This window comes from Ciconia boyciana, chromosome 6 (genome assembly GCF_034638445.1).
Source record: "Ciconia boyciana chromosome 6, ASM3463844v1, whole genome shotgun sequence".
Taxonomy (NCBI): domain Eukaryota; kingdom Metazoa; phylum Chordata; class Aves; order Ciconiiformes; family Ciconiidae; genus Ciconia; species Ciconia boyciana.
Genome location: NC_132939.1, coordinates 13,415,173 through 13,437,222, shown reverse-complemented (window position 1 = coordinate 13,437,222; position 22,050 = coordinate 13,415,173). Strand labels below are relative to the sequence as shown.

At 42.6% G+C, this 22,050-nt stretch overlaps 3 protein-coding genes across 4 annotated transcripts; 1 reads left to right on the top strand and 2 right to left on the bottom strand.

The window, feature by feature from the left end:
* Window positions 1-1,021: 1,021 nt before the first annotated feature.
* Window positions 1,022-6,071, top strand: AKIP1 (A-kinase interacting protein 1). Its single transcript, XM_072865261.1, has 5 exons — window positions 1,022-1,149; window positions 1,711-1,788; window positions 4,234-4,347; window positions 4,665-4,715; window positions 5,630-6,071. The coding sequence occupies exons 1-5, from the start codon at window positions 1,030-1,032 to the stop codon at window positions 5,771-5,773; spliced, it is 507 nt and encodes a 168-aa protein (XP_072721362.1). The 5' UTR covers window positions 1,022-1,029; the 3' UTR covers window positions 5,774-6,071.
* Window positions 6,072-6,805: 734 nt separating this feature from the next.
* Window positions 6,806-20,068, bottom strand: C6H11orf16 (chromosome 6 C11orf16 homolog). The gene is given in 9 exon segments (XM_072865262.1): window positions 6,806-7,425; window positions 9,171-9,358; window positions 9,819-9,843; window positions 9,845-9,918; window positions 10,459-11,022; window positions 11,801-12,029; window positions 13,228-13,387; window positions 14,194-14,397; window positions 18,093-20,068. Coding segments are annotated over 8 exon segments (1,710 nt in total). The 5' UTR covers window positions 14,361-14,397; window positions 18,093-20,068; the 3' UTR covers window positions 6,806-7,122.
* On the bottom strand, window positions 17,147-21,992 carry ASCL3 (achaete-scute family bHLH transcription factor 3). 2 transcript variants are annotated; one of them, XM_072865260.1, is made up of 3 exons: window positions 20,345-21,992; window positions 20,077-20,152; window positions 17,147-18,020 (listed from the first exon to the last, which is right to left on the bottom strand). In XM_072865260.1, the coding sequence occupies exon 3, from the start codon at window positions 18,013-18,015 to the stop codon at window positions 17,461-17,463; it is 555 nt and encodes a 184-aa protein (XP_072721361.1). In that variant the 5' UTR covers window positions 18,016-18,020; window positions 20,077-20,152; window positions 20,345-21,992; the 3' UTR covers window positions 17,147-17,460. The 2 variants fall into 2 exon arrangements, with proteins under 2 accessions (XP_072721361.1, XP_072721360.1); XM_072865259.1 differs by having other exon boundaries at window positions 20,077-21,992.
* Between the last annotated feature and the right edge of the window lie 58 nt (window positions 21,993-22,050).

The window sequence follows — 22,050 nt, the reverse complement described above, 5'->3', positions numbered from 1 at the left end:
TTGTTAACCTTGGCCATACTGCACTTAAAAGAAAGTTTCTGTGCTTATTTTGCCCTTCCTACTGTCACCTCAGTGCAAGCAAGGTTAGCAAAGCCACAGAGTGGCCCTAACTTACATGTAGCCACAGTTGCTTTCCAAGCCTGTTTGTAGCTCCGAGCGGCGACTGCAGCCTCGCACGCTGTAGGGCTGTTGAAGGCCTCACACATATGCACTGCCCTGCTGGAAAACCCTCCTGGGCCAGAGGCGGCTTCCAGGGACCAAATGTGCTTGTTTGGCAAATCTTGCTTGCAGTAGGCCAAAACACTTTGTGCTTTCTTTTTACTAACCAAAGTGAAAGGGCTTTCTTTTGGAGAACAGATGCATTGATAGTTTGCAGGCGGTTTGACCCAGCTGCTCACCTGGCGCTCTGCCCTCTTACCAATACCTGTTTCACTCAGCCAACCATCACTACATACTGTAATTATTATTTTGTACCTCATACATTAAAAAAAAACAAAACCCAGGGAGTACCGCTTTCCACTACGGAGACCATGGGGCAAAGCCCCCGGTGCCTCCCGCCGAGCCGGGGCTCAGCACCCTCCAGCTGCTCTCGCCTCTTCCCCGTCGTCGCCCGGCGGGGACAGTGGCGGAGCAGCACCCGGCCGCTCACAGGCCCGCCGCCACCAGGAGCGGCGCCGCTGAGGGAAGCCCACGGAACGCCTGTCCGGACGCCCCTCCCCCGCCCGGGGCGGCGGCTTTACCTCAGGGCGGTGAGGGCTGCCCGCCCCAGGGTGGTGGCGTGAGGGGAAAACAGAGCCCCCAGACCTCTCCGCGGGACCGGGCGCCCGGCGGGGCCTGCCCCGGTGCCACCGGGCGGGGCGGGGCGAGGCGGGGCAGGGGCGGCACTCACCCGCGGCGGGGCGGGGCGGGGCGGGGCAGCGCAGCACCGGCGGGGCGGCGGCGCCCCCTAACGGCAGCGAAGGGGGTGCGGGCGGGGCGGGGCGGCGGCGCGTGCGCACTGTGACGGCGCGCGGCGGCGGCGGCGGCGGGATGGAGGGGGCGCGCGCGGGGCGGACGGCGGGGCTGGCGCGCGCCGTGCTGGAGCGGGCGCGGCGGCGGCGGCGGCGGGCGGCGGGACGGCTCCCGGCCTCGGCCTCGGGCTCGGCCCCGGTCAGTGCTGCGGGCGCGGCGGGGCGGGGGCGGCCGTGCCGGCAGCAATGCAGCCGAGTGAACGAGAAGCGCCGAGGAGCCGCGTCCTTCCGTGGTGGCAGGGTAGCCTGTGTCCTGTAGAGGCCTAGCGTGTGTATATGTGCGTGGGATCGAGCCGTGTATGCGCTTTAATGAGCCAGAGGCATTTTAAAGTACCTAGAACGGTTTCGCACTTGGCCACTGCCCCCTGCGTTTTACCTAGTCAAAGGCAGCCTGAAACGGTCGAGGGCCCTTCCAAATCAATTGCCAGCGCTTTGCAGGACGGCGGAGCGAGGCAGTCGCTCCACCCGGTGACCTCTTGGGTGTAGCAAGTGCCTCGGTGTTGCATGTGGGCGGCGTCGGAAGGCCGGTGTGCACGCGGCGTTAAAACGCAGCACCACAGCGGTGGGCCACACGTGACTGTTTCACCCCAGAGACAGCCTCTGGCACTAGCGAGTGTTTTGCTATTTCATCACCTCCCACTTTCTACCTCTAAGCAACGAGCACCTCATTATGAGTTACAAAAAATGTCTTTAATTGCAGGAAGAAGATTCAGAACGTCTCAGTGCAGCATTCGCTTCAATTGTGAACTTGATGAATCAAGCCACAAAGGAATGCGAGGTGAGGTTCTACCCCCAGACCCGTGCAAAGGGCAGTTTATGATGTGCCTGGCAGAGGCCCGTTTGCTGAAACTGCAAAACTACTTTTGCTGAAACTGCAAAAATTAGACTTCAGTTTTGCTCATTGCATGGCAAGAGCTTAGCCAGTGAGCCTGTGACACCGGCCCTAAGAAATTTAGGGCATTTGCCATCACGTGGTAGGTTACGTAGTAGGTTTCACCAGTGTTATCCTGACCAGCTGGTACCAGCTTAGTTGATAAACACCTCTATGAGCATTTTCCATAGACAGTACTAGTAGGCTGGTACAGATTTTAGCAGAGGGTTTCTCCACTCCTTAGTGGAAAGGCAGTATGGTTAGAGAGACAGAAATGTCAGATGATGTCACAAATTACATTGTGTCAGCCATTGCACAGGCTTGTCACATGTCACAATGTACACAGTTGCTCCCAGTGCTGCGAGATACCTCTGCTGTGGAGTGGCTTTATGACAGAGTGAGTAACCTGTTGTTTTCATCATGCCAACATGAACTGCTCAAGCTGGCTGATAGAGTCAGCATGTTCTGGGTGGCGGAAGTAAGGGAGAGTTTGAACCTCAAGGAAGGAGATTGCTTTGTGTCCCACGTTTGCTCTGAATTTAGAGTTAACCTCCCCTGTATCATTTAAGCGTACTCAGTTTGGGATGTTGCTACCAGATAAGGAGTGTGGGCTCAGTTCTGAGCAGCACTGTATCTTTATTTGTGATAAGTAGAAATGGAGAGGTATGGCATACAGATGCACAGCTCCACTGCTTTCATGTTGGCTCTGGCTGCCGGGTGTCATTAGTCTTCTGGGTGGATGGACTGGGAGTCTGTCTCTGCCAGCTCGTCCCTGTGAATGCAGCCTTGCAGCCCGACTACTGAAAGAAAACTCCATCACAGTTTACATCGTCTATGCCCTTTGGGATCTGTTATCATAATGCAGCAGGGAGCTCGTTGTCTGCAGACTTAATAACAGAGGCTAAGCCTTCAATTAAATTAGAGGAAACAGTAGTTCAACACACACCAGATGATTAGCTCTTAAGCAACTCCTTTATCATTTCAAAGCACTACATACACAATAACCAGTTAATCCTAAAACAACTCAGGCAGAATAGAGTTTTACACAAGAGGAAACAAAAATATAACTGTGTAGAGACTCATCCTATGCCCTGTTAGGAGCATTAGAGTTGGAACAAGCAGTGGATGACTTCCACATTCATGCATCAGCTGAAGACACTACTGCTTCAGTCATCTTCTGTAGGGAAGAGGAATCATAAAAGGGGGAAGGGGGAATTCTCAGACCCACAAGTTCATGGATAAAGTTTACAAAGTGCAAACAAAAATCCACAGCTGAATATAACCATTTAGGCACTTGAATGCAAACGATTAAAATTGTGATTTAAGGTGAGTTGTTTAGAGTTACTAAGGGACCAAAGTTTACCCACATTTCTTACCAAAAGTTTAATTTCTTTGTTCTGTGAGGTCATGTAAAAGAATCTAGCTCACCTCCTGTGACACAGAGATGCTCTGTGAAGCGTTATGCAATAGGCCAGAGTATTTGATGTATTTTGGGACGTAGCTCCACAGTAAACCACAACACAAGCAACCAAATCTGTTGATGTGTGCATAACCTCAGTAATAAAGCACAACAGTAGATTTGGAAATAAGAATTGCTATTGGCCTTATTTTTGTTAAGTTTAGTCTTGACCGTCAGAGACAAGGAAAATATAAGTGAAATAAAATCGATATTTTGGAACTTTTTGGTCCTTGTGATCAAAAAGGTAACCCTGGGAGGGGTTCTCTTGTGACAACAGATGGCAGCAGAGCTGTACTCAAGTATTTAATTTGCAGTGGGGAAGATTCAAGTACCTTTACTGTGGAGCCAGAAAAGGGCTGTTGTGGACTTAAACACAGTTCTCAAAACTGCTATGCTACTGGTACCAGCCTCGAAGACACTTTAGCTTCTTCCCCAAGTCATTTTTCAGTATTAATGTGTTCTGCTTTTATAGCACTGCTCTTGCATATGCCCTGCAGAACCAGTCTCCACTGGCTAGCTTGCATATACATCCTATTAAGGACCCATAAACTATACCTTCTTCCACCAGAGCTTTTCTTGAAGAGCCTGATCAGGTAGATGTTTCCAGAGCATTCCTTCTGATATTTTCATGAATTCCATTCTGAGGTGTCAGAGAGTCCCTACATATCGTGTCAGGAGACAGGCATCTAAAATCAGGGCTGACAGTTTTGTACCAGAAGGCAGATGTCCTGTGGACAGCGAGGCATTGTTTTCATCTTCTCACAGGAACAAACCAGCCAATTAATACAGAAGGTCAGCAGCTGTGCAGTTCCACTTTTAATTGTAAATCTGCAGTAGTTGTGAGCGTGGCTTTTATGCTTCTCCACATAATATTCTCCATTTCTATTGTCCAGAAGTACTATAGCTTCTTGGGAGCCTGTGGGTGCAAAGAGCATGAAATCAAACACATCTGCAGATACCATGGCAGGCAAGCAGGGGAAAGAGAGCTGGAGTCCAAAGAAGAAGAAGTAAGTAGGTGGTTTTGGTTTTGATTAAAGGTTATTCCTTCCCTCACCATGAGATAACTGTTATCCACCTTGTGTCTGTGACACTTGCTTACACTAATGTATGTGGTTTGACATCATGGGCATATGAACACCTGGACTAATCTGAGCCTTCTGGGGTGGGGGGGGGGGGGGGAGGCAGAGTAACTTCTGGGGACACCAATCAGTGTCCTATCAGTCCTTTTGTGGAGGGGAAAATTTCACGGACACAAAGCATCCCCTCTCTCAGGCGCTGAATTTTCATTTTGTATCATTAGAAAACAGTATCTTTTTCTTTCCAGATAACTGAAGACTCTGTAGCACCCAGTCAAGCTCAAACTTGCCAGCAACATGTAAGTTTATAGAATACTTTGTTTTTAAATTGAGCTATAGCATTTCTTTATCATTTTGCATCAAGCTGGTTAAAATTTGTGATCAGGTGTGGAGACTTGGTGATAGCACAGAAGATTAACCAGTGGTGCATTCACAATCCTAATGTATGTATAGGTGGTCAGCAGAACGGGCATACAGAGACTTGCACGATTAATTATAAACCAGATTGTGGCATTCTGGCATGTAACCAGTTAAGAGTCTACTTTATATTTTGGACTGGTACAGAATGTCAAACACCATGATTAACTTTGGGCTCTTGTGAATTGCATCAGCAACAATACTCTAGCAGTTCTCCAGTCTCACCTCATTTGTGCTCCTGACGCATTCCTGGGGCTGAGGAAAGGCATGCAGCAAGGCACGTGGCGGTTGCTTAGCCAGTTATGCTTGGCCCTCATACAGTCTCTCTGAAGACTCTTGTTCCTCAAGGAGAAGAAAACTTTTTTTATTTTTCAAAGCCTAACACCTCACCAAGTCAATTTCAGGAAATTCTAAGCTACAAAATATGAGAAACATGGAATCTGTACCACAGTACAACTTAGTGGGAGCACCCTTGTTGTATGGATGTTTTCCAGGTTTATGTTCAAAACCATTTAGGTTGGTAACTTTCAGTTTTGTGAGGCAGAGATTACAGCATGTTGATTATTTCCATTGATTGAAACATTAGATGAAATACTTTCGAGTATGGCACTCGGTAATTTTTGTATTGACAGAAACAGCTTACAGTTTTGTCCATGCTGCCTGTATATTTTGAAAAAATCTTATGTTTATATAGCAGCAGAAATGTAATTTTTTTAAGCCAAATTCAAAGGTTTTATTTTTGTGGGAAATCTAAGATGACTAAACAGTAATGAAACTTTTTTTTCCCCCGCTAAAGACCAGACAAGCTTCTGAAGACATCTACATTGAAGTTTCTCCTGGCACCTATTCTGTCACAGCAACCTCAGAGGACATGGTGCAACAAACCCATGTGGTGGATGTCAACGCAGGACAAAGTGTTGATTTAACTTTTGTTCTATGATGTTTGGTGTTTCTTGGCAATCACAGGAATAAAATACGAGGCTGTTTTAATGCATGTAATGAACTATGTATATCTTTTTCTTCTTAGCACTTTAATAGTATCCTCCTCTTTGGGACTCCATTTTTATGGCCTGTATATTTGTTTTCTACTTAATGCAATTATATGCAGCCCACTTTGTACACTGATTTTATAAATATTTGTACATTGTGTGCCTTAAATCCAATTATGTGACTGTGTAATTCCAGGTTCTTATGCTTTAAACAAAGATACAATCAGTGGAATAAAATACATAACTTAGTCTTTGTGATGACAGCTTCTTTTATATTATCCTCAGACATAACATCCATGTCACATTCTTGACCACAGAAAGCATGATCCATGTGGTATGAATATGGATGTACATTAGCTTCTGTGGGCTGGCACTGATTTTAGAGCAGCTGGCTCACAATGCATCTCTCCTGTCTGTACTTTTATTATTCTGATAAATAAAATGCAAATGAAATTCACTATCTAGGACCCCAACTCAGGAAGGTGCTTGAATATGTGTCAGGTGTTCAGTATAGGCACATAAACTATTGACACATCAAGTCCTGTCTCTTTGCAGGCTCTTACCTAGGCTAAACACCAGTTAGCTGCCTTTCTCAGTAGGTGGTAGCATACCCTGAATTGTCTCATATTTCCTGCAGGGGAAAAGTACTGCTGAGCAACTGCACGCTGCAGCTTATGGCCAAGTTCATACGCTTTAAACATGAGCAGTCCCACTAATGAGACTCCCTGGATGCTTACCTTTCCTGAAGGATCAGATTCCACGGTTAGAATTAGTGACATGACCTATATATATGTATCTAATCTTTTTCTAGCTGATGGTATTAAGGTTTCAGTTAATTTTCATGGGAATATAAAATTCAGTGACTTGAATGCTGGATCTCTAAGCATTCTGTTGTTTGTATCTACAGTAGCAGGTCCTTTACCCTCTGGCTACTTTCTTTTCTGCTTTAATCCTGAAAAAAAATATTTTCAGCTGTCAGCTTGTATTGTTTCTCCATTCCTTCTGGCTTTCTACAAAAATAAATCACTATGTTGAATTCCTCTGGCTGACTCCAGAGAACTGTAGGCATATTGGAGGTTTATTAGACCGTTGCTGTGCATCTGTTCAGGCTTTCAGTGTTCATACTAGTTTAGCTGATCTCTCCAGAATTGTAAAGTCAAGTCCAAATGATTAGGAATTTAATATAACAGCTTGGAGTAAAGAATGAGGATGCTGAAATTTGATGTGGGTGGAAAGAGTTTTTCAGTTATTAAAATTATGCAGTTATCCATAAAGATAATCTACAGAGACAGTAACTAAATCAGAACTTGATTTGCTTAGTAAATGTAACACTGATACAGTATAAGCAGTTTATCTGAAATTTCAGCTCCTGAACTTCATTAGTTATACATTTACTGAATTCTGATTGATCTCTATGCTTTGTTGCAAGTGAGCTCTTTGCTGTTTTTTTTTCTGTCTGTCCTCTTCTGACATGGTCTGTATCATCAAGTTTGTCATCTCCTATGCAAGTCACTTTATGTTTATCATCTGACTCTTTTTTTTTTTTTTTTTTCTTTCTTGCTGTTTTATATCTTTGTTTTTCTGGTGCTGCAAAACCTTCTTCCTGGAGGACAGAAAACAAATCCCCTGGAAGTCTAGTCTAAAAAAAGCATCAGTGTCTTTGTAACTGCTGCTTTCCTGGCTGTAAGATAGGTACCTCTGCCTCATGTAGCTTTAATAATGGTATCATTTCTGTGTTAGTACAAAATTTACTGCTGAAACACACAAGTGTTTAATAAGACCAAAGGATTTTTCAGAGGCTGTTAGGCTTTGACCAAAAACTTTACTCCTTTAGGATTTAGGAGGATTTTTGGTGACTACAGTGGGAGGACATAAGCCCCACAGAGAGCACACCTGGGAAGCCTGCTCTCTAGCTTCACTTGTTTGTTGCAAGTTACTTCTGATGCAGTCTGTAATATATGATAAAACTGTTTCAGCTGTCTCAAGGAGTAGCAATGTATCTTCTGGGTTTAAAAACACCAAGGGCTATTTTACAGGAATAAAAGTATGTCATTACACTCTGTATTACCACATTGCGTCCACTACTGTGATTCACGCTGCCAGTTTGGGGCTAAAATAAAGCCACTCTAGTTTCTTTTTAGTTTTGCCAAAAGGCAAAGCATGTCACTTCAGTGCACAGCTGTGACACTTGCTAACATAGAGCATGTCTGCCTGGAGCTCCATACTGGCCTAAAAATTCCTAGGAAATCAATTACAAAGGCATGTAATTACAATTATTTAAATAATAAAGTAGGAACCATACAGTTAATAAGTCGGTAAGCATCTGCTTAAAATTAATGTGTATAATTGTGAGAATACAAGATATATTCCAGTATATTCTCTGTTCACTAAGACATGCCATTAACAGATTAATCTTCTCCTAAATAATATCATGCAAGTTTAGCACATTCAAGGTTTTACTCTGCAGTCTGCTCACAGTAGCAAGAGCATGAAGGTACAGAGGAGCTAATATTTTATTTCAGATATATAATGTATTCATTGTACCCCTGATGCATCAGATACTCCAGATCCTCAGGAAACTCCTTCATCTTCCCCTTCTTCCCGCAAGCTTTTTTCTTTCTCTTTTCTGTGCTTGCCTTTTTTGGCATCCACAGTCTGGTTTGTTGTTTTTTTTTTCCAAGTTTTTCTAAAGCAGGAGGGGGACCATGGCAAACAGAAACCAGGCCTAAAAAATCAGGGTGTTGTCCTTGCTCCTAGATGTGACACAGTTTGCTTACTCTGTATCCCCTAGCTTCAGGGTAGGGATCTGCTGTTTAAACTGCTTGCTTCTTGTGAGGGAGTAAGAGAAGATACTCAATAAAGACTGTTTACTAAAAAATCTGCTTTTATCTTTCAGAGATAGAGATCGTGACTATCAGAGTTTGACTGGCAGAGCCCAGCACCTTTCCAGATTGATTCTTTTCTTGTGTTTTATTGCTGCTGACAGTCACATCTGTCCATTTCCAGAGACACTCATGCAGGTCCCTACTTCCACAGGACTTCTTGGGTTGATGTCAATGGGTATTTGGCAGGTTTCTGAATTGAAATCTGCCTTATTGAAGGCTCACACAGTTACTGGCATAATCTTTTCCATTTTACCAAGTAGCTTCAGCCCTTCCTTAGGGTTTGGGGATTTTTGTTTTAATTAGTGGAGAAGTTTCCTGCCTATCACAAAAAGGGTGGATGGCCTTAGCAAGCAGTTAAGTTAGAAGCGATGTATTTTTCTAGCCAACTTCCAGACCACTAACAAGAATATTTCTTCCATTCAAACAAACCACATGCTTACAGTATTAATACAAATTACCTTACCACCAATGACAGCTTGAAATCTTGGTCTCTTAAGATTTCTTTCATTGTGAGTTGCCCCCTGGGAGACTGCTCAATGGTTTCAAACATTGCACTCTGATTAGTCAGGGCAACATGGGACATGTCCCCAACGGAGATGGGTTTGGATACCAGCTTGCCCTTTGTACATGTGCTGCTGTGACTGCCGAGTCCTGGGAAGGAGTAAAATTTTATCAAAGAGTGAAACCAGAACTGAAACAGAGAAACATTCGTTTCGGAAGAGAGGAAAATATACTTTAAGCCTGAAAGGAATTCTTTCAGGTTATTCTTCATGGACTAGCTACAAAGGTTAATGAAGGTGTTAGCATCATAAAAAGGATAGGAAAATGACAGGGAACAAACTCAGAGAGGGATATCTATGCTTCCAGATGAAATTCATTGTTCTGGTACTTTTCCATTGGATGGGTTGCCAAAAGAAGAGCTAGCATGCAAGATGAGGCAGCAGAAACATTGGGGAGGGGGAAGTATTGTATCAGAGACTGATATGCAAATTTATAGTATTTATACCAATAAACCACAGGCAAAGTGACTGCACAGATGAAGGGGGCCCAGAACACATTTGTGTTTTTTCCCTTCTGGCTGCTCCTTCCCTGTGGGGGTGTTAAAAGGTACCTGAATTACTGGGATGGGACTTGTGGGTGGCTTCTTTTCCAGTATTTCCGCTCGGGTCTTGCAGAATCCTTTAGCCTGGGCTTCTCAAGACAGCTGGAGCCTGTGTTAATGTCCTAGCTTTGGCTGGGACAGAGTTAATTTTCTTCCTAGGAGCAGCTATAGTGCTGTGTTTTGGATTTAGTATGAGAATAATGTTGATAACACACTGATGTTTTAGTTGTTGCTAAGTAGGGCTTACACTGGTCAAGGACTTTTCAGCTTCTCATGTCCTGCCAGCGAGAAGCTGGGAGGGGGCACAGCCAGGACAGCTGACCCAAACTAGCCAAAGGGCTATTCCATACCATATGACGTCATGCTCAGTATAGAAACCAGGGAGAGTTGGCCGGGGTGCAGCAATAGCTGCTCGGGCACAGGCTGGGCATCGGTCAGCAGGTGGTGAGCAATTGCATCGTGCATCACTTGTTTTGTACATTCTTTTATAATTATTATTATTTTCTCTTCCTTTGCTGTACTATTAAACAGTCTTTATCTCAATCCACAGGTTTTACTTTTTTTTCTGATTTTCTCCCCCATCCCACCAGGGAGGAGAGGGTGAGCAAGCAGCTGTGTGCTGCTTAGTTGCTGAGTGGGGTTAAACCACGACAGTTAACAGCACTGTCCATCACAGTACTCTTAGTGGGGAATGGCTCCAGGTCCCACTCTAAATCAGAAGAGAGGGAAGACGCTGCCACAGCTGCTGCTGCTTCTTGGTTTGGGCCTTTCAGTTCTAGAAGGCATGGAGAGGGCTCACTGCTGGACTCTGCCTCTTCAGTTTTGCTCTGAAAGACCAGAGACCTGGATGGAAGAGGCCACCAGGCATCAACATGGGGATGGCAGCAGCAGGCGCACCTTACATATGCTGACGAACAGCATATACCATCACAGTGATAGCGGAAATGTGGCCAGCAGGGTGAGCAGAGCAAGCAGTGCTTGGCAAGGCTATGTACAGCACAAACAGGAATCAGGGCTGTTTTAGGACTGCAGGAAAAGATACAAGAGTTAGTGTCCAGACTTTCTCTGGGCTTCACCCTGCTGGTGAAGGGCATGTGGATCATCTCTACAATCCTCTCCCACAGGCTAGGAGGGATCCACAGAGCCACACCTCGCGGGAGTTTCACTGTCTTGTCATTCCAGAACTGGACCATAATTTCTTCATCTTCTGAGGCTGTTGACAGAAAAAGTAAGCAGCCATAAGCAGCTGGCCTGCCTGGGCAGTGCACACATACAGATCAGGCTTTGCAGCTTTATGCACTTTCTACTCCTGTCAAGCGGTAGGATCAACCATCACCCCCCTCTGTAACACCTCACCACGTCGTGGAGGGTGGAGTGGGCAGCTAGAGCACCATTGGTGTGACAACAGGCCTCGCAGCATCTTTCCTCCCAATTTGTCATCAGATTAACAAGAAAATGTTGACTGAGTAAATTTTGTTGTTACTGCCAAAGGTAGCATGAATGCTCTGAGAATAGTATTTTGGTAAGTCAGTGGAGCTTGACTGTCAGACATGGGAAAAATGAATGAGCCATTGAAATCTCCTACATTTGGGTGATAAAATCACTCCCAGATGTACCGTTCAGTACAAATGTGAGCATTCAAGCACAGATGGGTGCTTCCTGAGAGCTGCCTCACTTGTATCCCTCATGAAAAGGCCACCATCCTTCACATGGTAGACACAGCCTTGTCCAAGCAGACAGGAAATAGCACATCCGCGGACACAGAAGATGACATTTTTATGGGTCACAACTTCCTTACAGTCAGGCTGGTGAGGTTACACACAGATATCCATCAGCAAGTCCCATCAGCTCCTGCAAGCTTTAAGCAACACTAAATGGTAGTCTGTGCACTGGTAGTTCTCTGGCAGTAGCACCGCAACAAGAGCTTATCCTGACAGTCTCACTCATGTTCCTGAGCAAGGCAAGGAAGAAGAGGACAGCATCTTTCTTACCTTGTAAGGGCTCCCTTGTCTCAATGCCTGTGAGGACGGTTCCTGGGCCGTACCTGGCCATATCTGGCTCCCAGGGTGCCAGCACTTTGTCTCCAGGGAGTAAGGAGCGCTTCATCCCATTCAAGTATTCCAGGATGTCATGCTTTGCTGTTTTTTGCACACACGCTGGATGCCTTCCACGTGACACAAGTGGTTTGGCAAACTCTACCAGGAACATGCCTCTTTCACTCTGTTACCAGGAACAAAATAATAGTTCTTCTGAAAAACAGTCCATAATGTGTCAGGTCATGTAACCTTCACCAGGAGGCCATTCTGTGGCTATTGGCTAGGTCAAAACACCAAGCAAGCCTGAACAATAAGTAAATAGTGTGCGGTGTTAGTCCAGCATTGAGACAGCCAGAAAATCCTCCATGAGGCTCACCAGAAAGCAGGCTGAGTGAAGCATATGTACAGATTCATTGCCACTAGGACCTGTATTTTCTTCCCCAAGAGAAAAAGCTATAGATAGATTGCAACTGGATTTCACAAAGCATACTGTGTGCATCAGATAACAAGGGATATTGAAGCCATTCAGACCTGTTCTTCAGTCATGCCCAAGTCCTTTCCCATTACATACAACACTAACTCTGCTTCTTGGGGGGGTTGGTTGGGAATTTTTATTTTCTTTTAAGTTAAGGCCTGTCAAGAGGCTTTCCATCAACAATGAAACGAGGTACTTCCCTGTTCTTGAGAAAGAATAGGCTCTTTTTTCTGTGAAGTTTGAAGTGCTAACAAACTAATGAATTAAAGCTTTCACTAACATTTCTGAAAAGACACCGAGCCATTGGTCTGTAGCTGACTCAAGCTGGAAGTGTGTACATAAAACACCAACGCTTTTCCTGTGCTATTCACGGTTATGTGTCTACGCACAACAGTAGCCGGTACACTGCTCACAACAGCACTCACACTGTCTGAGCCTGGCTCAATGTCCAGCGTCAGCAGAAGCAGAGGACTTGCTCTTGCAAGGTGCACAACCACACTGCTCTCTCCAGAAACTGAGAGTTTGGGGGGGACCCACCTTCTGCACACGATGACGATCCCTGAAACACACCTGCTCACTCCTAGAAATGGACTCAGTAAAGGAGGCTAAGCAGAGCAAGGATCTGATCATTATTAGTTTATTGGTGCCTGAGGCTGTGCTGCATGTAAGAGGCTCACCCGGTGTGCCAGGCAGCAGGAGGTGAGGAGAGCCTGGAATCAGGCATACCGGGAGTTTTATAAGTCAACATAACGATGAGCATCAGTTGTCCTAGTGATCTGTTCTCTAATTCATGCACCAGCTGAAATCAAAACTGCAACACTAAACTCAGGTGGTGCATGAGGACTGCTGGTAGACTGGACACCCTATTACACATATCCACAACAACTGCACAGCAACCATCACTCACCTCTATCTCCTCTTTTACTGTACCATGGTAATAAAACCCATCTTTTTCCCTTCTCACCAGCACAGGGACATTGCTGTCTAAGCCCACTAATCTCCCCGATGCGCTCAGCCTCCTCCACGATGGGCCAGGGGAGGGGAGGCAGTGGCTAATCCATTGGCACCTTGAAGAAAAGAAAATGGGCCAGTACTACAGAAGCTGTTTCTCCCAGGTCATGAAAAAAAAAATCTTTTAAGATTTAAGAACTGGATCACTCCACCTCATTTTGTAGCACTCCCACAGGCCAAAGCATGTGGGAGGAAACAGAAAACCTGCTTGTGCTGGGACAATTCCTTGCTCTGGGGGAAAAAAAACATCACTGCCCGTTTTTAACCAGATTTCTTTGGGTTTAGGTTTAGAGGAAGTGAGCCAGGAGTACGCTGGAATCCTGGGCCAGCATTACGTGCACTAGCCCCATTGCTGTTTACACAGCAAGCCAATGCAACCCTTAAGATCAGGAGAAAGGATCCATCTCCAGCACAGAGCACAGCATAGGTGCGCTTGAGCGCGCTGTAGCTGATGGTTTACACTGCGGCATTCAAGGAACAACAGAAAAGTAGAAACATAAACAACAAAGCTGCTGGTTGATGACAGGTTCAAGTTCAAAACAGGAAAAATAATCCCCTGTCACAAAGCATTAGAAACATTTCACAGAAAACAGCTGCTAATGCAAGATGCTTTTATTTATCCAAATAATTTTAAAGGAATGTTTCTTCGATAGGAGGTTTACTCAGGCTTTGCTTTTCATAATCTCCAGGGTAGCAAATCACTTTAGTTAATACCATCTAAAAAAGTGCCAGTGCAGGGGAGGGGAAAGCTCAAATGATGTTCAAGCTGCTAATTTATTAATCTGACACACCAGCCTGTTTTATCCTATTAGATATAATGAAAAAGAACAAATCACAGACTCAAATAAGAACTTGATTTTACCGCTGGGGGCTGAGGGGCTCAGCGATCCAGGCGGGATGCACTACAAAAGAGCTCCTGCAGCAGGGGTTGACAGTAGGTATGACACTGAAGCAGGAGAACTTGTCCAGAGCTGGCATCGCACTGCAATACCTGTGACCCGTAGGCAGGAACCCTCCCAAATGAGCCATTCTTGCAAAAGCAGCTACTACAGGACTCAGTCATGATCTGTTGGTAGAAAAGAGACAATGTACTGGCATTTTCCAACACAAGCAAATGCTTTCCAGTGTACCTCAAGAACTTGGTAGCTTTTCTTAATTGTTTATTTTTATTTAAAAAGAATGAATTCAAAAAATCCAGGCTGGCATTTGGTCAAATGAACCCGTATCACTGACTTCAGGGATCTTCAGTCACCCAAATCCCAACATGGTAGTGGGACAGAAACATCCAAGGAAACTAGAAATGCTGTGAAAATCCCCAGGAAAGCAATAGCTTTCACCTCCCTCCAACTTCTGTTTCCCTCTGTAACATCCAGCTCTCTTTTCTTATGCCTTCATTCTCCTTTAAAGCTTCCTTGCACACAGTCCCAGCCAAGCCTTCCCTATTTTACAAGCTGAGACAGAAACTACAGCTGAAGTTGACAAGCTGAGTAAACATCACAGTTTTTGAACATGATGTTAGATTACAGTTGCCTGTTACTTGTTTTATTGATAGTGATGTATCAAGAGGAAATATTTTGATCTTTCAGCTGTCCTGTCATGTTTTATAACAGTAGGATTATGGCTTGCCATGAGAAAGAATGAGATGCTCAGATTTGACAAGTGATAACTATTCAGAGGCTGTCACGGTAAGACTGATGATGTGATGCTATCTCTGGTAATCAGACAAGATGTAGTAGACAAGCTTCCATTCCTTTTTCTCTTTTTTTTTTTTTAATATTGCTTAGAAATGTTTAGCATGCTTAGGGTAAAATTTGCATGGACATTCAACAACATATAAAATTTAAGTGCCTAATTTACTTTACAAAATACAGTTTAAGCACTCATGTTTAAATGTTATTTGTCTCTTAGATAAGAGATGTGATCTGGGAGTCCTTTTTATGACAACTCCCAGATATACATAATTTCAGAAAACTAGCACACCAAACCCAGCAAGAAGAGTGGATTACCTGCTGCAAAATGTGTCTTTAAGTCAGCAAATCAACACAATATATTCACTTGTTTCACAACTATACAAACTCCCCTATTATAAACCAAAACAAGATGGAATCAGTAATATTTTGTGAAGAAATACAACTATCAATTCTACATTAAAGCACATTTTAAACCCATTCGGCGCTGTTACTGCCGAGAGCCAGGTCCCCTATTTCTGTATAAAACAGGGCACTGACAAAGGCAATTGCCCAGCACTTTGAGATTTATTTTTTTTTCTGGGTAACTACAAGTACTTCAACACAGTAGTGTTTCAAACTTACCAGCTATTGATAACACTACATCTGGTCAATCTGCATTTAGTCCCAATGCAGAAATCTTGCCCTTTTGCCTGTTTGAAGCAGGAAGCCATATGCTGCCTGTGTTTCCTAGTTGCTATGGAGGTTGCCACAGTCGTTACTACCAGGATCGGACATCCTGACCTTACCAGTTAAAAACCGTGACTACAACGTGACTACAGAGAGGACCATTTGTCTGCCACACATCCGCTCAATTTTCAACTCCCTGTTGATCTAGATATTGCACTGAAAGACTGCAGGGGCAGAGAAGGGATTATAAGAGGGTGCAGTGTCCTCTAGGCTTTCTGCCTACTATTGCAGGGCAAAAACTAGCATCATACAAAGCTACAGTTCAGATTTAGAAAGAAAAAAGGCCACCACCACAGGGTGTGACAAATAAATTGGTTTGAAATGCAGACAGAAAGCTTGAAGCTGAGACAAATGGAGGTCAATTCACTTTACAAAGTTTCCCTTTTCACAATAAAGGGGAAGGATTAGTGAATTCTACCCTTTTCCTGCAAAGTGCATATCAAAAACATGCCAGAATACAATGCAGAAATCTACCCGTTAATCTCTGCTGTGATCCCTAACCTTCATTTTCTCCTTAACAAATGTTAACTCTTTTTCTTTTTTTTTTGGGTAGGGGGAGGAATACTTAATTGTATTTTGTAGGTGTTTCAATTCACTGCTATAAAAACAAGATAACAGAGGGGATGATTGCAATTAGGGACAAGGATACAGCACTTGGGAAGTCTGTAACCATTTTCTGTACATTCTGCTGTACCCACAGACTACCTGCTGTCATGCTGTCAGAAGAATTGTTGTTTAATGTAAATAACACAATTCCCTTACATACAGCAAGTGTTAAGAACACTTTGCCAGTTATGAGCTAAACTCTCTTCACCATCTTCACGTAAGTCTCTTCTATACCACTTAGCTGAAACCATCAATAGTACAGAGGAACAGACTGGGAGGTCAGGGAAGATCACCCCAGCCCTCAACCACTACCAGTGAAAGTCCAAAAAAATTTCTGTTGCAGGATTTACCCCCCACCCCGCCCAAGGCCAAGGCCTTGCCAACCTTCTTTATACTGTGTATTGTGTGAGCAGTCCTAGTAATTTTTAAGGGCACTGACAGCTGAAGAAGAATCCAGTTTTTAATAGAAATTACGCTAAGTCAACAGTTTTTAATGGGATTAAAATATTCATTAATAAGAAAAGGATGGAACAGCACTTGCAAGACATTATGCTCTTCCTATGTTCAGTAACCGTGCTTCAGACAGCTGCTACCCTCCTCTTTTTACTTCCCCCCTTTTAAACTAAGTTATCCTTTCTGTTGGCATCTAACAACATTCCTGGGAACCTTTAAAAAGGCCTTTTTAGAGAAACACTGGCAATTAGACCAAAAATCTTTTAAGAAAGTGCATGTGAGACTAAACCAGTAACATTACAGAAAATCAGAGGAATCTCAGTCCCATCAGTGGAAAGATTTTATTTTAAAGCATGCAGGCTGTGATGATACATACAGTTACTTCACACATGTAGGTATTACATTTTTGGTTTGGTGACAATTGTAGATTTCCATGAATTAACTAACTCAGGCCATTCAGATGAGATTTTTCCACAGTTGTCTTTTTTCTATTTAAGTATAATTACTATCTGCAAAATCAAAACTCTTCTGTGGGCTGATACTGATGCATGCTATGATCTGCTCCTAAGATGTACCAGGAATGTGCATGTCATTAATAACACAGTGGCTACTAGGTTCCCAGACAGGATACCTTTTGCTTGGCTTGGAACGGTTCAGATCGTCTTCAAAAACTGGTTTTGTTTGTTAATTGCTTTAGGTGCTTTGCTTGGCTCCGTCACATTTTTTTCTGCCACCACAGAATCACTGTACAGAAGGGACTGTAGGTAACTAATGTATTTTATTGCAGCATGGAGTGTCTCCACTTTGCTGAGCCGCTTCTCCAAGTATTCCTTAGGTAGGTGATTCCTCAGTTTAGCATAGCCTTCATTGACACATTTAACCCTCTGCCTTTCCCTCTCATTCCTCTTTCTGATGAAAGCTGGCCCATAGGAGTACTCACTTCTGCGGTAATTGGAATGGGGCATTTGGTAGGGAAAGGTGCAGGGCTCGCTGTAGAAGTTCTCCATGATGAGATGCTCAGACATGAAAGGAAGGAACGACAAATCTTCAGAGCAAGTGACCTGGTTTGGTGTTTCTGGGTACACATGAAACGTGACCACTGGGTCAGGACAGAAAGGCCTAGCCAGCTGTATGCGCTGAGTCTCAGTACACATGGACAACTTGTCCATGAGGTTATGGTAGCTTTTGCCATCCATTGGGTTCTGCATTTAACCTGGAAATGCATAATTACATAATAGTTCAAACAACTCATACTGAACAGTAGAAAAAAATCACCTGGACTTACCAACACTTGGTGTTACTGGCATTTTCCAGAAGAGACCTTTAATGCATTTGTGACATTTCAGAATGGTGTTGGAAGATCGTTACATAGAGCAGACAATGTCCCATTTGAAAATACAAGAAAGTCCAAGTCAGCAACAATGATTAAAATAATTCACAACAGATTAAGAAAATAAAGCCACTAAAACTTCCTAAAGGAAACAACAGTCTCCTTCACCTCAGCTTAGAAATAGACAATCTACCTTTATGTACTCCACATAGGTCTAGCTTTCCCCAAATCCACCAAAACATATCTCTACAGACAATAAACAAAGGAGGCCAACATCTGAGACATTCTCTCCACCCCCTTCTCCTCCCTGAAAAAAATCCAATCTACAATTCCAGTAGCAGACTCCCTATCAATACCAAAAAGCCTTCAAAGACAAATTATTTTTTCTCTCTATTCATGTGATGTCTCATTCACTATACTGTCTTAATTAGATGGAAAACTTGTGCAGGGAATGGATCTCAAACTTAATTTTATGTCTGTCAGGTATTACATCCATTCTACATAAGAAGTTTTACAAAAAGTTTAGAGGATTAATTTCTGGTAAACCTGACATCTCCTTGGGTCCTCAAGCTCCTTCTGCACTCACCTGCAGATTAAACACATATGAAATACTAAATACAATCCTACTGATAGAGGATTATGAAATAATCAATTTATTAAAAGAAAAAAAACACATGTCCTAATAATATTGTTCCAATTATAAATTATTTTACCAAGAAAGGACTGCACACAGTCGTTGGGGCACTGCTAGAAACCTGTAACTCAGACTGGCCTACTAAAATCACATACCTTCTCTTCAGAGCAGCATTACGGCAGGCGTAACTACTCAAATCACCCTTATGTATTTATTAGAAAGATAATCTTACAGTGTTTTATAGGAAGCTACATTATAGTTCCTTCCCAATATCATTATTCAAACAGCTAAATATCAGCATAACTGTAATGATTGTTACCCAATAGCTGCTTAAAAATAAATCTTAAATAACTAGTTAATTTTTAAAGAATTACTGTGATCCATCCTCACGGATTGCAAGCAATACTTGCCAACACAGAATCTATCCAAAAATGCTCTTACTCACCATCCACTTCTACATCTATACATTGCTGTCTAAAACACTTAGGTTATATTACACCCTCTAAAATGGAAAACACACCTGAACATTAAACTAAGTCACTAGAAACATCTAGATTCCATACTCACAAAACCTTTCAAAGCTTCAAGTGTTCCGACCACGGTTCCATAACATAAATGGGATCCCCTTAATCCTTCACAAGGATATGGGGGTATTTTAATGTTTTCTAATGACTTCATACCTGCCATGTTTAATACAGAGAAAATTTTTACTTAGTATGGATCTATCCTCACAACATATTCTATCAAAATGCCTCTGTATTCAGTGTTGTCTCTTTTTCTAATGCACATAGATCTCATAACAGAAATCCTATGAGTTAAGAATTCATTTATAGCATGTTGTTAGACAAGAGAGAAAGTCACACGCACCTTAAACAGGTACTTCTGTAGGTAGGCTGAAAGCATGAACACATATCCATTGTACATTAATATACATGCAGAAAATCAGAGGTGAATATATACACTCATTATAAAATGAAAATAGTAGACAGTCATCTTTCCCTTTTCCACTTGCACAGGTTGGGTTATTGTCTAAAAACTTGCTACTGCTAACAACTTAAAAACATTGTCTGAGGAAAAAAGTCTGTTACATAGCAAAAAACAACTTCATAGCAAAACATACAGTAGAGCAAGAAACCAAAACCAACACAACCCCTCAAGAAGAGATACTTGCAGTATTTGTTGCTTAGTACTGACACTTCTGCTGCATAATAGCATTACATAAAACAGTTATCTGCTGCCTTACTACCTGCACGAAGTGCAAAATGCAAGTGTTAGGATCATTTTCCTTTTAGACTAGAGACTCACCAATCTTCAGATGAAAGTAAAATCCAAGGAAACGAGACGTGCTATTTTAAGACTGATGAATAATACCTGAAAATATCTGAATGATATTAAAAAAAGAAGTTAATGTTCCATTTTTCTTACACCTTATTTAATAAGATATCACATTAAACATGATTCATTAAAAAGCTACGGAAGCACTGTAACCGAATAGCTGGTAGAAGTGATTTACAAAAACATTGATACTCGGTGAAGATCTGTTGCTAGATACGGCAATACACAAGTCTCTTACCTGAATTATGTAGTTTCTTCCGCTGAGTCAATAACTGCTGCAATTTATAGTCAATTGACAACATGCAAAGAAGTTTACAGTTAGATCTGCTCATTTCTGGTTTGGCTTTTCCACCCACACCACAGCTATGATGGCAACAAAACTTGGCATTAAGGGCTAGAAATTTTAAAACTGTATCAAACACAACCAGATTACCTGAAAAAGTAATCAGGAATGTACTTTGTTTACTTCCTGTATGTATTCTGTTACAGTTTACTAAAGCAGTATTTTCATTTATTGGCATTTTATACTTTAATGTCTAAATACAACAATCAGCTAGAATTTAGTTAAATATTTACCATCAAGGCATAAGCAAACTAATTTTCATAGCTTCATTTTAAACACAGAAAATCAGCATTTATTTAGAAGAAACTTGTGAGGGATTTGTCTCCAGATTAGAGGTGAGGACACACATTAGTTAGCTTAATACCCTCAAATTTAATCTTCATTATACCTGTAATTCTGGGAAATTCCCTTAGTGTTAAGAGGTGTAACACCATATAAAAGCTCTCTAATAAAGCAGTTATGGAGGTAGACAAGACAAGACTTGAAAACAGTGAGCAATCAGTAGCAAGACAAACATTTTAAAGTTTTGCTTAAACTTAGAAACACAGTATGGAGCAATCAGTCTGTATCATCAAATATATATAGGTATATAGATGCTCCATATACCAGTATATAGCTGTCCAATTGTACAGGTGCAAGGAAATAGGACATCTAACTTCAAAACTCAGACATTTTACAGGATTATCTTTACACTTTAGACTATCTCACTATTTGACCCTTCTATCGATCAAAGTAAAACCACACAAAAAACTCCAAAGCCAAATCAGTTTAGCTTAAAACTTTCAGAAGACACTGTAAGATTAGAAACACTTGATCTACTACCAAGAGAGCTACATCCCCCAGTCTTGTCTTCTTGGGACTGCCAACCATCAAAGCAAGCATTCAGCTTCTGCTGCCCTTGTGTGGGGCCACAACAATGCTGTATTCTGCATCCTCCTTCCCACACCAGCTTCAGGCCTTATCAGAAAGGCAGCCAAGAGGTAGAACATCTACTAGAACTGGTAAACAGGCATGTATTCAACAACCATTTTTCTTTAGGAGACCCTAGCTACATCACTGTCATAACCAGTTATTGATTCATCAGGGTGGGATGTTGAGAACAGTAACTAAACCCAAGTCTGGACTTTTTTTTTTTCGTCCTGTCAATCCACCTTGTGCTTTTTTTTTTTTAATTTAAAGAAAGAATCATGTGCCTCTACCAATTAGCCACCCATTATAATTCCTTCCAGATTCACTCAGTTTTTGGAAGACTACAGGACTGACAAGAGAATAAAGCTCTGTATCTGCAAAAGAGCTGCAGTCAATGTAAATGTTGTTATGGGGCAACTATGTTTCCACCTTTCATATGGCAGAGTTATGTGTACAGGTACAGTTTTTTTCCCATGCTACTCTGTCCCCCAGGCTGTGGACTAAGCAAGCCAAAACTGCACCTGGCAACATACAGTCCTGTTCCATGCACCATTTCCTTCCACACTGGAGCTGAAAACTGTGTAAGACAATAGTGTAACTACATATGCATAGCTAAATTTGAGTAAGGGATTAAGAACTTTTCTCAGTTAGCAATTTGGTGAGCCTTTCTTTGGTTTGTCTAAGCACTGAAC